Here is a 15,527-nt window from a genome sequence, read left to right as displayed (position 1 = left end):
GCCTGCTTCACTGGGTGCGTGGGGCTTAGGCTATACTCCGACAAGCGGATCGATAACTGTGCACCAGGCAAAAGAAAGAAAAAACAAAACAGCCCAGTTATCAGACTGGGTACATGGAACGTAAGGACCATGACACCGGGCCTCTCAAAAGACCTACAGCAAGTGACTGATGCTCGTAAGACCGCTGTTATCAACAACGACTCAAGATGGACATTGTCACCCTCCAAGAGACAAGATTGTCCTCGTCCGGCACCCTCAGGGAGAAGGACTTTACTTTCTTTTGTCAGGGTAAACCCCCTGAAGAGACCAAGATACACGGTGTTGGCTTTGCCGTCAGGAACAGACTGCTGGGCTCCATTGTACCACCCACTGAGGGCTCCGAAAGGATCCTCAAGCTCCAGCTCCACACAGCAGCAGGAATGGCACCAACACTGGCATCCTCTGCGGAAGCAAAGGACAACTTCTACGAAGACCTTAGCTCCGCTGTTACAGAAGTACCTCAGCAAGAGCCAGTCTTCGTTCTTGGTGACTTCAACGCCAGAGTCGGTGCCGATCACAGCTCTTGGCCCTCCTGCTTGGGCCAATTTGGAGTTGGGAAGATGAATGAAAACGGGCAGCGCCTCCTAGAGCTCTGCTGTCACCACAATCTATGCATCACCAACACCTTCTTTGACACCAAGCCCCAGCACAAGGTCTCCTGGATACACCCCAGGTCCAAACACTGGCACCAGCTCGACCTGGTGCTTACAAGACGCGGTGGTCTTGGAAGTGTCAAACTGACCCGCAGCTTCCAGAGCGCAGACTGCGACACCGACCATTCTCTCGTAGGCTGCAAAGTAAAGCTTCAACCCCAGAGATTCCACAGAGCAAAGAGAGAGGGCAGACCTCGCATCGACACCAGCAAGACTCGCAATCCCGATAAGGTGGAAGAGTTTGTTAAGGCACTGGAAAATGTCTTACCTGGACCGCCCAGCAATAACACCAATGTGAGATGGTCACACCTTAGGGACACCATCTACAATGCTGCAATGTCCATCTTCGGCAAGAGGCAAAACAAGTCAGCTGACTGGTTTGAGGCCAATGCAGAGGAAATGTTACCCCTCATCAAGGAAAAGAGACAAGCCCTCTCAGCCTACAAGAACCTGCCATCAGCGGGGAACCTGCAGGCACTCCGTACAGCCCGAAGCAGAGTTCAACAGTCCGCACGGCACTGTGCCAATGATTACTGGCTTCAACTCTGCTCCAGCATACAGACTGCTGCCAACGTCGGCAACGTAAGGGGCATGTATGAAGGAATCAAGCAGGCAATTGGCCCCACACAAAACAAGTCAGCTCTCCTCAAGTCAGCCACCGGAGAGGTCATCAAGGATCGGGACCAGCAGATGAATCGCTGGATGGAGCATTACTCAGAACTTTACTCCAGAGAAAACCTGGTCAGCACAGAAGCCCTGGATGCAGTACAGCGCCTGCCCACTATGGACAACCTCGACCAAGAGCCGACAATGGAAGAAGTCGAGAAGGCGCTGGATGCACTTTCCTCAGGGAAGGCCCCCGGTGGCGACGGCATTCCACCTGAAGTTCTTAAGTGCGGCAAGGGGACACTCATCAAGGAGCTTCACGAACTTCTGTGCCAGTGCTGGACAGAGGGTTCTGTGCCCCAAGACATGAGAGACGCAAACATCATCACTCTCTATAAAAAATAAAGGAGATAGGAGCGATTGTAACAACTATCGCGGTATATCCCTCCTCAGCATTGTCGGTAAACTCTTCGCCAGAGTCATCTTGGTCAAACTCCAGATCCTTGCTGAAAGAGTGTACCCAGAGTCACAGTGCCGGTTCAGAGCCAGGAGGTCGACCATCGACATGGTGTTCTCCGTCAGGCAGCTTCAGGAGAAGTGCAGGGAACAGAGAAAGGCCTTGTTCATCGCTTTTATTGACCTAACGAAGGCTTTCGACCTCGTGAGTAGGGACGGACTCTTCAAGATCCTGGCAAAGATTGGTTGCCAGCCAATTCTCCTCAGCCTAGTACGATCTTTTCATGAGGACATGAGGGGTACCATTGTGTACGACGGCACAACATCGAAGCCATTCAACATCCGTAGCGGAGTCAAGCAGAGCTGTGTCCTTGCTCCGACTCTGTTTGGCATTTTCTTCTCTGTCCTGCTTAAGCACGCCTTTGGAACAGCCACAGAGGGCATCTACCTTCGCACGAGGTCTGATGGAAACCTATTCAATCTGTCTAGACTCCGTGCCAAGACGAAAGTGCAGATGAGACTCCTCAGGGATTTCCTGTACGCTGACGACGCAGCGATTGCCACCCACACAGCAGAAGACCTGCAGCAGCTACTGAATCGCTTCGCCGAAGCCTGCAACGCTTTCGGCCTCACGATCAGCCTGAAGAAAACTTACTTGAACGTATTGGTAGCGCATTTCTTTCACCCTGTTGCTGTTTCTCTCATAGGGCACTCTGGTAACTTGCTTCATTCGCATTCGGTGTCTCTTCAAGATACGTCTGATAGTAGTCAAATTGACACTTGAAATGTCTGCAAATGTGTCGTTGTCCTCAACAACACTTGTTTGGATTTCTTTCAGGCGGATTACGTTGTTTTCCAAAACCATGTTCACGAATGCATGCTCTTGTTGTTCGGAGAAGAGATGTTGTCTGCCGCCAGAATGTGGTCTTCTCTCAGATCTGTAAATAAATGAATGAAGCATACAACATGAGAATCCAACTGCATGCAAACGACATAAACAACAAGGTTTTCGCCATTTGTGGCATTCAAATGAAATCCGCGTTAAACGTGCATTACTTACGTTAAATGGAATGCAACACGTTCTTTTTGTGTTTAATTTGTTACGAATACTTTAAGAAAATATTTTAGGTGCCGGACAAGGTACGCAACGTTGTGATTAGTGCGGTTTCACTTCTGCTCATTGTCACCTAAGTTGCAGTTACCATGTGAAGGCGATTGAAAAACAACTGTAATGGTTGGCTTCATTAATGGTTGGCCTGGGAGCCAAATTGATAATTGACGTATATGTACATATGCCTGTTAGCAACGTGACTTGATGCCAGCTTGCCCATATCAATTCGGTATCTGGCGAAAGAACAAAGTTTGAAATAAATTGCTTGAAGCTGTGGCGAAGATGCACACAAAACATTATGTCTTGAGTTTCATTCTTATTGAGTCGGAGTATAATGCTGGGATTGTGCTCTTCTTAAATCTGTCAAAAAAAATATTGACCAGGGTCGACAAACGACTCATTTTGTTACCGTTTTCACGAAGAGCCACATATGTCAAAAAATACCATTTTTCCGATTTCGATTGTTTTTTCTTCAATATTTTGCTTTAAAACAATGTACTTAACCATTTTGACATGTTTCTGTAAGCAAAACATCATTAATTTCCAAGTTACATTAACGTTGCAAGGGGCAGAAATCTCGATAAATGCATTTTGCGTGTTCACGAAGAGCCACATACATTTTGGCCCTTTTGGCACACAAACCCCATTGCACGGAAAAGTAGGTCAAAATGAGATTCCCGTGTTCACGAAGAGCCACATATCTTTGTTACATTTTAAGCTGTGCGCGCGCTCACGCGCGCCTATGAAAATACACGTTGAACAGAAAGGGCCAATATGTCAGAAGCCTGACACGAAGAGCCACATATCTTTACTAATTAATTTTTACCAATTAACTGCTATATTAAGTCTTATTACTGGGTTCATGTAAAAATTCAGCTCTCGTAGAATCGTGTGATGGTTTTCTTGCTGCACAAAGTCGTTGCAAAGTGGTATTTTTTGCAGTTTTGCAGTTTTTTGCAGTGAGAAACTTCTTTTGCGATTATCTCGAAAACGTTTTTTCTTCAAAATCCACATATGTGGCTCTTCGTGAAAACGATGACGATTTAGCATGATCGCATCCCATTTATTAATCTTTAATTAATTGTGAAGGTCACAATTTGCCATATATTGCTCTGTAATGTACGCATATTTACATTTAATTTGGATACCCAACAACCATGCTTCTTTAGAAATGTGTCGTCCCGAATACCAGATATGACAGTTTGAGTAGTACTTCATTATTGGAGTTACAATTTCTCATACATTGTATATACCTTGATGTGGAATTCTGGAGTTAAATGACCGTTTTCGAAAACATTTAACTTTCATTATTTTATTGAACTTGGGGGATTGGGTAATGATACTTCCAAACTAATCAATTTCCCATACATATGATATTAACTCCAGTATGCAGTTATGTGGAGTTTTGGGCCTAATTTGCAAATGTCATCAAGTTTAGTCTTAACTCTACCCCGTACACATTTTCCACACAAATTTTAGTTTAAAACAAGACCCCTTTTATCTCTATCTACCAAAGCAGGTATAAAGAATGTGTGCATGTGTTTTCAAAGGCAAGACTCCTAACTATTGTATTGCAAATTCTTCTCATCAGATGACCAGAACAAACACTCATTTATCACCTTGCAAACATTAAGGGGTTTTTGGGGGGCGGGGGGGGGTAAGAAACATCATGGCATCCTCGTTTGCGAGCGACACTGAGCACTATCAAACACAAGTTAGCGTTGTTCGTCAATATCGGGGGCAAGGGGAATGTGGCAGAGGGAGGCTAACTGGCGGTTCATACTTCGTGCAAAAACAAAAGCGAAAAATTAAGAACCTCACTGAGAGATAAATGCGTTATATTCAATTAATTTAGGTTTTATTCTTTTATTTCCAAAGCAATCACAAGAGAGTATGTCTAATCCAGAATACATTACGTGTTTACGTAAACGTTTGAAGTTAGACTTCGGCTGATGTAAAAATAGGTTTCTAAGCAACAGTATCGCCATTTCGTTGTTCAGATAGACTGCATATAATTTGTTTTTATTGATTGTATATTATAACAATCACGTTCCGCCTTTTTTCTGTAGTTTCTTTAAAAAAGCTACCCTCATCGATCTGGATATAAAATACTGAAACATTTTACTTCAATGGTCTTTCAGAGCTGTTTGCAATTGTTAATTGTCATAATCACATTAAATCTTCAATCTACCACGAAAAACACTTTTGTATGCTATTTTAAACGGATTGTGTAATGCAAAGTTGATTTTCTAATTACTTTAGTCATATTAACCCTTACTCTGCTGAATCCAACAGGATCCAACTATGTCACATACCCGATAAGAATGTGTAAGAGAAAAATGATTAGAAATGTATTTTATATATTCACCGATTTAAGGAATTTAACAAGTAATTAAATAGACGTGAATTGAGTTCTACAAACTGCTCGTTTTCTAGAACATATGGCAGCTATAATAATTATACGCAATACAATGATATCGCAAAGGTTATCAATACTCAGACATTACAAACACAGTAGTGTATCATTAACATATTAACTCTACACAATTTGTTTAGTCTGTGCTGTCAGATTAACCTTTGAACTTGATTCAATAAACAATTTTGCCTATTTAAACACTTGATGAGTTCTCACAATATCCAATGGTACAGGGACTTGGATATGTGCTATAATTTCCTGGCAATGTGTTTGAGGTCCTCCACAATTGTCTAGCTTGTGGGAAATGTCTAGCTTAAAAATACCGAAAATTCGACGTCAGGATTGGCCGAGACTGCAATTTACTCACTCATATTCAAGTTGTATATGTCACAGAATACGACTGGAAAAGCTGATTAAATGACTGTTTCGTGATTGATGAGGAATTCTGCGCAAACAGCCGTCCAAACAATTGTCCATTTTCATCGAAGATGTTAAAAAAAATTATGAATTGTCTGGCTGCGTCAGATTTCATGGCTTGGATATAAAATATAATAATATATAGAGTGTTTTGCCGGGACATTGGCTTGAAACAAACTTAGGAGGGCTTACCGACAGTCATGCCACTCATTTATCTCATCATGTCAATAATTCTGTGTAAAAACTGTGACACTATAAAATATTGTTTTAACTTTAATTTTTCAATTCTATTGTCAGACGTGTAGTAAAACATGCTAATTTTTTTTGATGCAATCAAGCTAAATGGACTTTCATTTGGACATACAGGCCAAAATAGGGGGCTTTATCACATCACTTCATAACATCTTCTGGTGTTTCTACTTCCAAAATGTTTAAACTAATGATGGTACCAGCATGCAGTTTCCACATAAGTAATGCTGGGATTGTGCTCTTTTCAAATCTGTATAAAAAAAAATTGACTAGGGTCGACAGACAACTCATTTAGCATGATCGCATCACATTTATTAATCTTTTGTGCATTACAACTTCATCTGCATTATTTGCAAGATGGAAAAACATATACTACCGCCAACAGATGAACAAAACTTACAAGTAATGTTGCGACCATTCTGTTAACTGCATGAGAAGATGATGCCATCACTGCTTCAGTCGCATAAATACAGGATGTAGTAAGAAAATTATCAATTAATTGATTGTCTAGTGTCTGTCTGTATATATGGCACATTCTTGCCACACCCAATCAGTGGACCTCATCATCCTATTATACATTTGCATAGCGCAGTGATATTTACAAAGAGAATTAACTGTTGCTTTAATTCGTTACCCCGCCGAACTTAATGAAATTACATTTCTTAAAACAACACACAGCCAATTACGAGTTTGAAAGGATTTACCGAGAGGCGTCCAGGCAAAAAGATAAGGCGCATTTGACAGCTTCAATTGTTTCCATCACTTTACATCGCAAATGGATGTCACAATTTGCCATAGATTGTTCTGTAATGCGAAAGTTTTTACAATTATTTCGGATACCCAACGCCAATGCCTCTTAATCAATCTGTTGTCTGGAATACATTATGTCATGTTGAGCAGCACCTCATGATTGGAGATTGGAGCTACAGTTTCACATACAGTATATATACATCAATTTGGATTTCTGGACAAAATGACCGTTTTCGAAAACATTTAACTTTCATTGTTTTATTGAATCTGAAGGATTGTGTAATGACACTTCGAAACAAATCAATTTCTTTCTACACATGATGTAGTTCACTCCAGTCTTCAGTTATTTGGAGTATTCGTCCTTCTTTGCAACATGTATCGAGTTTAGTCTTAACTCTACCGTCACACTTTTCTAACAAATTGTAGTTAACACAAGACCCATTTTATCCCCACCCCCGATATACCACAGATATGCGGAATGTGTGCGTGTGTTTCCAAAAGGCAAGCCCCCTAACTATCGTATTTTGCAAAATCTTCTTAGCGGATGACCAGAACTAACACTCATCTGTCACCTAGATAACATTAAAGGGGGGGGATAAGAAACATCATGGCATCCTCGTATGCGAACGACACTAAGCACTATCAAACACAGGGACGCGTTGTTCGTCAGTATCGGGGGCAAAGGGGAATGGGGCACAGGGAGGCTAACTGCCGGTTCATACTTCACGCGAAAACAAGTATCTCTCTGAGAGCCAAATGCGTTATATTCAAGCAAGTATAGGCTCTATTCTTCGTATGTTTCTAAAGCAATCACAAGAGAGTAGGGCCGTATGTGTAATCCAGTATACCTCACGTGTTTACGAAAACGTTTGAAGTTGGACTTTAGCTGATGTAAAAATAGGTTTCCAAGCAACAGTATCGTCATTTCGTTGTTCAAATAGACCGCATATTTGTTTTTGCATCGTTTTATTAGGTTCAAATTCAGCGGCGGATGGAAAAGGAAAGATAACCATTGATGTTGTTGGGTAAAAGCATTCTGTATTCATTTGTACAGACGGTTAGTCATGGAATGTAAATCTTAGTAAATAAGTTGAATCAAACTGTAAGATAGTAAGACCATTGGTATAACTATAACAATCATGTTTACATAAACAATTACAACCATTTCACAAGTTACTTTGAATATGTTACCATCATTGATCTGAAGTTAAAATATTGAAACATTTTACACCAATGGTCCTTCAGAGCCGTTTGCCAAAGTTAAAAGTCTTAATCACATGATTATTCGTGCCACAGGCATCATATATCAACTACTTCAACTAGAGACTAAATTAAACCACGGTGGATGGTGTTATGTGTGCAAGGATAGCTGATTATTTCTCCTGTACACTGAACAAGTAGTATGAGTTCATATCGTCCCATACACCTGATGGGATATTTTTCTCAGGGAACAGGAGAAGTATGACAAAGATGCCAGCCACAAACTCAGTTACACCTAAGTGACACTGGTATAATGCCACGTCCTATATTTGATACTCCACCGTCAGTTATTTCAGCAAGCTGACTTACTGCATTGTACTAATTTGTTGTAAGTTATGGTTCTAGTCATTAAAAAAAAGCTGATAAAATCAACAGTAGCCCTGGATCCAGGTAACTCTTGAGCACTAAGATTTTAAAAAATGACAAAATCATTTGATGATATTGACTGTCTAAAACAGCAGATGGGATTCATATAAAAAAAAACACTTCAACTAGCAGAGTTCTTGATTCACTTAAAAGCTGCCTTTCCTTATCCTGCTACTCTACGTTTTGTATATCAAGAGAAGCTGAACTTCATTCTACGCTTGACGGAAATTCTTTCATTACATAGAGCTGATTTTCTTGATCACAAGAAACGTATTTTTTAGCACTCAAAGAGTTCTTTGCCAAACAGGTTTCTTCCAAAGAATTAATCTTTTATAAATTCAAGCTATTAACTACTTCATTCATATGTATAAATGGAAAATAGACTGCGCAATAGGCGTAGCCTTGGTGCCATTTTGTGATTGGTCAATTAACGACGTTGAAGTACATGTGCGCAAGTACGTACGGTACCATGTACACGTACGGGCGCCGCATGTACATGTTCATCGTACAAGGCCAGATTCTGCAGGTTTTTTTTGACACATTTCGTTCACATAATGATACAGAAAGGGGGAAAAGAAAAATCATTTCACAAAACCCTACTGTGTATACATCTCGATATTTGAATGAACATTGCAAGCTATCTGCAATGATTCGTTGGACATTAATTTTGTGCATAAACTTTGGGAATGGAATACTTCTCTCTTTAAAAAGAAACTTATATTATTCATCTATACTCATGCTTTCTTTAAAAAAATATATTATGAATGTAAATTTATTAATTTTATGTACATATTATGCGTATTAAATTGATCCCTGCTTTTCTCTTCAATAATTGTTTTAATTAAAAAAAATACCTCCCTAATATCTAAAAAGGACTGATAATGCGACCGGAAGAATTACTTAACACTCCAATTCCGTATTCACTTTCCTCCATGCTTTCATGCATTTATGGGGGGGGGGGGCTGTCTAAACGATCTCACGATGTAATCGTAGATCATTTGGAAAATTGGAAAATTATTTTCTTTACATGATGTTCATTTATGAAAACAGACCGTCACTAAAATGATTCTGAACGTATTGTATACTGATCGAGTGCGGACGGATCCCAGGTGCGTACGGTAAGCAGCACTACTTGCGACCCCGCTTGCAGCTACTTGCACTGGCTGGAGGTACGAAGACACCATCAAATGAACGTCGTTCATTGTCCAATCACAAAATGGCAACAAGGCTACGACTATTGCGCAGTGAAAATAGTGTATCAGATTGTTTAAATTAGCCTCTACACTGTACATAATAACCGCAAGAAACTGATTTGTTTCTTGTCATTTAACATGTTTTTTTTCCTCCCAAAAGAGTCTATAGGACAAGACATTGATGTTCTTTGTTATGTTTTCAGTACTGAATTACTTCTCTTTGTGAAGAAAGTCAACAAAAAGGTGGGTCCAGCATTTCCATTTCTTTACCATATAGTATCTCAATGTACGGTTTTCTATCTTTTTTAACCGAGAATGGTATTTTTGTTTCCAGGCTATTTTTGAGGAAATCACAGAATGTCGTTGGAATGTTACTATGCAGTAGATAGAGTGTTTTTATATTAGACCAGTTGATGGCTCCATCAGCGCTTGATTCCTTCTTTACTCTAGTAAACCCTTTAGGAGTAACTTTATACAAAGACAATCGGAGGTCTGCAATGATACTGACATTTTGTCTCCAGCGTCGCTGGAGTAGGTCTGCAACTGCGCAGAACGCATCATCACCAAACTGCTTATTCAGACGAAGATCTAGCTTTTTCAACTTCGGGACGTTTCCAGGTTTACAAACAAAGTTGCAAATATCATTTGAACTGAAAATTGTCCCCACAAGAACGACGTTTTCAAGCCTTGTCAGATACGACAAACATCGAACTAACTCGCTTGATGCACTTGTTTGGTGACTTTCACCAGAATGGGAATGGGTGTGAGAAACCGGGCCTTCAATTGCAGAGCCCGACTCATGAATCCTTGACGGCGACGTTGAAGGCTGTGCAGTTTGATCAGGCTGGTTTGCAAGAAACGGTTCCTTTGCCCCCAGTGTGTGCAGTTCACCTGCCTGACACTCCAGAAGCTTATAAAGACCCAACGACTGTACAGTCCGAAGGACCTTGATGTCTGACTGGTCTGGGGCAAACTGAGGCATGTCTTTGTTACTGGACTCTACTCTTTTACGCAACTTTGTCAGTGTCCCGTTTTCTGAAAACCTTTGCATCTCTTCAGTTTCCTGGATGTCCTCTTTCAGATTCAATGGGAAAAAGTACTCAAAGTATTCCCGAAACTCTCCCCAGTCATCGTTCTCAAGTCGCAACAACTCAACCGATTCAACACACAAAGCAACACCTTCAACCGGTGTGTCTACATGTTCGAACAAATAGGACAGCATTCTGATCGTGTGACCAGAAACGCCTCCGAGACGAACTTTCCCTCCCTCAAAGAGGCCGGCAAACTTGGCATTCAACGAACCTTTGCATTTTCCTTCAAAGTTCAGAAGTAGACACAACTGGGTCATTGTTTGCATAACAATGACATTGGTTGTTTCCTTCTTTTTGCAGTCTGCTATCTTTTGCACAAGTCCACTGCAAACCGTTTGACTCTTCCTACAAGCAAACACATACACATTTGAAAACGTTTCAGCTGCACTCATCAAATCAGTGTGCTGAAGTTTAGCCATCCATTTTTTATCTTGTTCAGCAGTATGAGCCAAGGCAATACCAGCGCAGATGTCCCGAAGTATTTCAAGGACGAAGTAAACATATGTATCCACTTCACAACGGACAAGACCAATTTTAATTGCCACGTCTAAGATTGCCTGACCGTTATCACACGAATTCACAAAATCTGCTTTGGAGAATTTAACTGGGCTTTCATTTTCCAACATTTTTGGCAGAATTACCTCTCCCAACTTTTGCAGTATTTCAAGCTGTACTTTTGATAGGCCTGTTACATCATCAAACTCTACGTGTTTGTTCAAAGCCTCATGAGTTCTGGTATCATCATTGTATCTATCACTGCTTCTCTCCAACAAACATTTCACCAATCTAATAAACACGTCACCCATAGTCGGATTACCTTGGAAGGCCACCCCATCAGTCCAAGAGGATAACTGACAAAGAGTCGTTATGATAACGGGAAGACAAGCCACATTTGGGTGTAGAATGTTTGTGTCTAAGTAGTTGTGAATAAGTGAATGAGATCGTCGACTTTGATTTTCACAGCCGTTCTCCGATTTGTCACAACTACTTTGTGAATTTGTATCGTCTTTTTCTTTGTGTTCTTGTGTTTTGTCAATCTCTGAAGAGATTTGAGTTGTCTTAGTTTGAATCTTACTGTTGGTAGTTAAGCGATTGAATGCATCATAGTGGCTTTCAATGTACGTCTTTGCACTTCCTTGCGTAAAACCAGTAATTGTTATGTGGCGAAGTTTATATTTGCTCGTTTCTTCCGCCAACCGTGTACGTCTTGCACTTATCACTATTTGACACCCCAAGAGACCTTGTTCCGTCATGATCTCCATGACGTTGTCTATGTCGTGTGTGTCATTGCAGCCATCAACAAGAATGGCCACTTCGTCGGGATGAGTCAAACAGTAATCATTGATCGAATTTGCCCAATGCTTCGTGCCAGCTTTAAGCATATATTGAACAACTGTTTGCCCAATATTCCTAGCTTCTATGAGAATTTTCGCCGGCAGAACAAAGACCATCTTTTTCTGACCGAGTACTGCGTGCGGTTTTTCCAGTGACCAATCAGATGCCATTTTGCTAAGTAAGGCAGTTTTACCACAACCTGATCTACCTTCAAGGAGTACATGACAATTCGAAAATTCAGAGATACCGTCATCAAAGATTTCAGACTCTGACTCTATTCTATATCTAGCTTTACAACCTGCAATAGATACATTGAGGTACATTTCCAGTGGTGTGTATACATCATCCATCGCCGCGTAGCTGTCATCACCTGTCACCCAAGGCGTGATGGGCAGTCTGTTCATTTTCTCTGACACAAACTCCCGGACCATCGTAGCGATCGACGACACGCTAAATTTTCTGGCAGGTTCTGTTAAGAAACAGAGAATACAATTTTGAAATTCAGTGACAAGAATGGGACGAAGTAAATTTAAGCAAGTATGTTGAACTTCCAAATGTATACTCTCGTTTGGCGCACACACATATCTACACTGCGTGTATAGCAATGCCCGGAAAAACTTTAAAATTAAGAGACCTGCATTACTCGTGTAGTTTAATTTCGGTGATAGGAACTATGATAATATTCAGAATGGCGTCACCATCAATGGCGTACAATCAAGGAAACATCAATATTGCATGATTACAGCCACGAAAAAATAGTCGCGGGTTTTAACGCCACTAACCTGTTTTAGGAATTGGGTGGTAGACAACTTGTTCCAAAACGTGAGGTGGATTCCGTTTGCGTAGCTTCCATATCAAATACGCAGTGATACCAACGAGAACAAGTGCAGAAATAGAGACAAGGGCAGCTATGAGACCAATGTTAGAAGGCTTGATGGAATCTGTCAAAGTAAATGAGAAATTCAGTTACATTCAACCATCCCGAGCAAAAGATTTATATAGAGTGTTTGTGTATGAGTTTATGTAAACTGTGGATGTGAAGAAAACAATCCTATCTATACATCAGGACGGTATCAGACGGCGATTATCTGATAACGTCCTCATTTTGATACTTAACTTAGCCACATTCATCACTCCATCGACCAGATAAACAGGTTTTTTGTTCATTTAAAGAATGTTCTTATGACCACAAATTACGCAGGAAACCTTACCTTTCATTACCACATCTATGTAGTACCTTCGTAACGCTTCGCCATGGGGAAACACGTGACACCAGTATCTGACTGCGTTGTTTTCAGAGCAATTCGTTAGAAGTAAAGAACCTTCAACTGTTAGGCCGAAGCAGGTGTGGCCGTCTTTGTCAGACAGCCATTTGGAGCCAGCTGGTAGATCCAGTTTTCCAACCACAGTGGTCAGTTGTGCATCAACAGCACCAAATGACCAAATCAACGTGGCTCTGCTACCTATAGATACACCCTCAATGGCTGGACAGTGCAGTGTAAATTTGCTATCCGATTCAAATGTTGTGTCATCTCCTTTAGTGGCGTTCCCTCCACCCACAGGAAACATATCTCCTGTTTATACAACAATAACAAGTGAAAACCCAGTGGTGAAATATTTCGATTACAGTGACGAAAATGGAATAGAATGACACTTACACAGAAAGGGAAAAAAAGTAAAATGAATACTAAATCGACAAAGAAAATTGCCATAGGCATAAACAATCCTATGTTCTAAAGTCAAATAAGCGTGCAAAAAAAATGACCCACCCTACTAAAAAACTAACACTTACCAATAACACGGACTTCAACAAGCCCTCCATTGGCTTCAGGGTTTGCAGAGCAGCTGTAGTTCCCACCGTCATCCTCATCAACTGACTTCATTACCAGACCGAAGTCAAGAGCAAGGTCAAACGATGGATCAGCATGAACAGCACTGGTGGACACCGTGTAATTGATGAGGAGATGGTGGCTAGAGATATCAACTTTAAACCATTGCACCAAACATGTTGCATTGCCAGGTGTCCAAGTTGTACAAGGAATTATCTGCCTCGTTCCCTTCAGCAGGTAGAATGATGCTTCTGATGCCCTGAGAGGACCAAACAATGGAGTCTCACCTGGAGTTAGTAAACGAAGATTAAACGATTAATGTTTAACTTTGATTGTAAATGTGCATGCATGACGAATGAGATCCTCTTCTTCAAGTTCCGAGTATGACGTCCATATTAATTGGCGATGCTAGGGACAACGGAAAATTAACACTTGTCTGTAGATGATATTCATATTTTTAAGACTATCTAGAATATAACAACATACCTGATACGTGGACGTCTATGTAGCAATCTGTCTGTGATCCGTCTGACTGAAATACATGACACCAGAACCTCGCTGCATCATGCAAAGCGCCGACAGAATTAACTGTGAGTGTTCCGTCGCTTTCAATGCTGTATTGAACGCCATTTCGAAACTGTAGTGTAGCACCATCAGCAAAACGTGCACCAATGATCTCTGTATCTTTAGTTATGCCATCTCCCGTTGACCAATACACTACGGATATTGCGTTTGGTGTCAATGACGCACACTGACATCGTAGATTCTGTCTGCCTTCTCGCTGCAATGTGGCCGTGGACGAAATGTACTTGGTTATAGCCGGAAATGAGTCTCCTGAATATAAATATATGAAATTAGGGCAACAAAGTAATTGCATGTGTTATTAACAACTGCAGTCTGTCAAAAAGCTGTCTTTCTTTAATAAAGTTATCTGCTTGAGGGTTGAAGTCAGGTTTGAGTATTTTGGTGACTTACCGAAAACTTCCAGGACGATTTCTCCTTGTCTATTGGCAGTACCATGTGTTATGACGTGACAAAGGTACTTCCCTTCATCCGAATCTCTGACACCTTTAATCACGAGGCTGAAACCTGACGACGTTGCATATCTGTCGCTCGAGGGAGTGTCTTTACCATTTGAGTGACTGATAAGTCGTTGTTTTGAAGGATCATCCAGTGAATTTCCTTTGTACCAAACAACTGCTACTATGATGTCACCTTCTCGGAGCGATGGACAGGGCACCCTCTGCCAAAGCCCGCTCTGTGCATGTGCTTTACTTGTAGACTGGCCAAACACATCATGAATAATCTCTTCTGAAATTAAAGCAAAACTAACTGAGTGGTGCATCAGTATAATCTTTTTGAAACTTTCATTTTTCTAAGAACGTCAGAAAAAATGTAATACTTCAGCATTTCCTCAAAACACTTGTTGTTTGTTCTTTGTTTTACCTTACTTCGGTTTGATAGCAGTTTGGCATTCCGATTTACTTTAATGACATTTTAATCCCCATTTTCTGTGTATATACTCTACAGATGCTTTGTTCATGTTACACTTGAATTCATTGTAACGGGTTTGAGCCTCTCCTGTTATTATGGTTCCTGGGACAGACGCGCAGCCAAAGCTGAACCAGAATCCTCGGCTTGAAATACTAAAAGAAAGAGTCACGTGCTCTGTCATACAGATTAATGCCTCTAGAATCCATGAGAATGGCTAGCATTAATATGATAATGGCTAGCATTAATATGATTACCAAAATTC

The 15,527-nt window shown here is 40.9% G+C and overlaps 2 protein-coding genes across 2 annotated transcripts; one reads left to right on the top strand and one right to left on the bottom strand.

The window, feature by feature from the left end:
- The first annotated feature begins 206 nt into the window (after nucleotides 1-206).
- On the top strand, nucleotides 207-1,703 carry LOC119730452 (craniofacial development protein 2-like). Its single transcript, XM_038203372.1, has one exon. The coding sequence runs from the start codon at nucleotides 207-209 to the stop codon at nucleotides 1,701-1,703; it is 1,497 nt and encodes a 498-aa protein (XP_038059300.1).
- Nucleotides 1,704-10,196: 8,493 nt separating this feature from the next.
- Nucleotides 10,197-11,758, bottom strand: LOC119730450. Its single transcript, XM_038203358.1, has 2 exons — nucleotides 10,451-11,758; nucleotides 10,197-10,256 (listed from the first exon to the last, which is right to left on the bottom strand). The coding sequence occupies exons 1-2, from the start codon at nucleotides 11,411-11,413 to the stop codon at nucleotides 10,197-10,199; spliced, it is 1,023 nt and encodes a 340-aa protein (XP_038059286.1). The 5' UTR covers nucleotides 11,414-11,758.
- Nucleotides 11,759-15,527: the final 3,769 nt, after the last annotated feature.

This window comes from Patiria miniata, unplaced genomic scaffold (genome assembly GCF_015706575.1).
Source record: "Patiria miniata isolate m_02_andy unplaced genomic scaffold, ASM1570657v1 HiC_scaffold_1, whole genome shotgun sequence".
NCBI classification, from domain to species: Eukaryota; Metazoa; Echinodermata; class Asteroidea; order Valvatida; family Asterinidae; genus Patiria; species Patiria miniata.
This window is presented reverse-complemented; position numbering and strand designations above follow the sequence as displayed.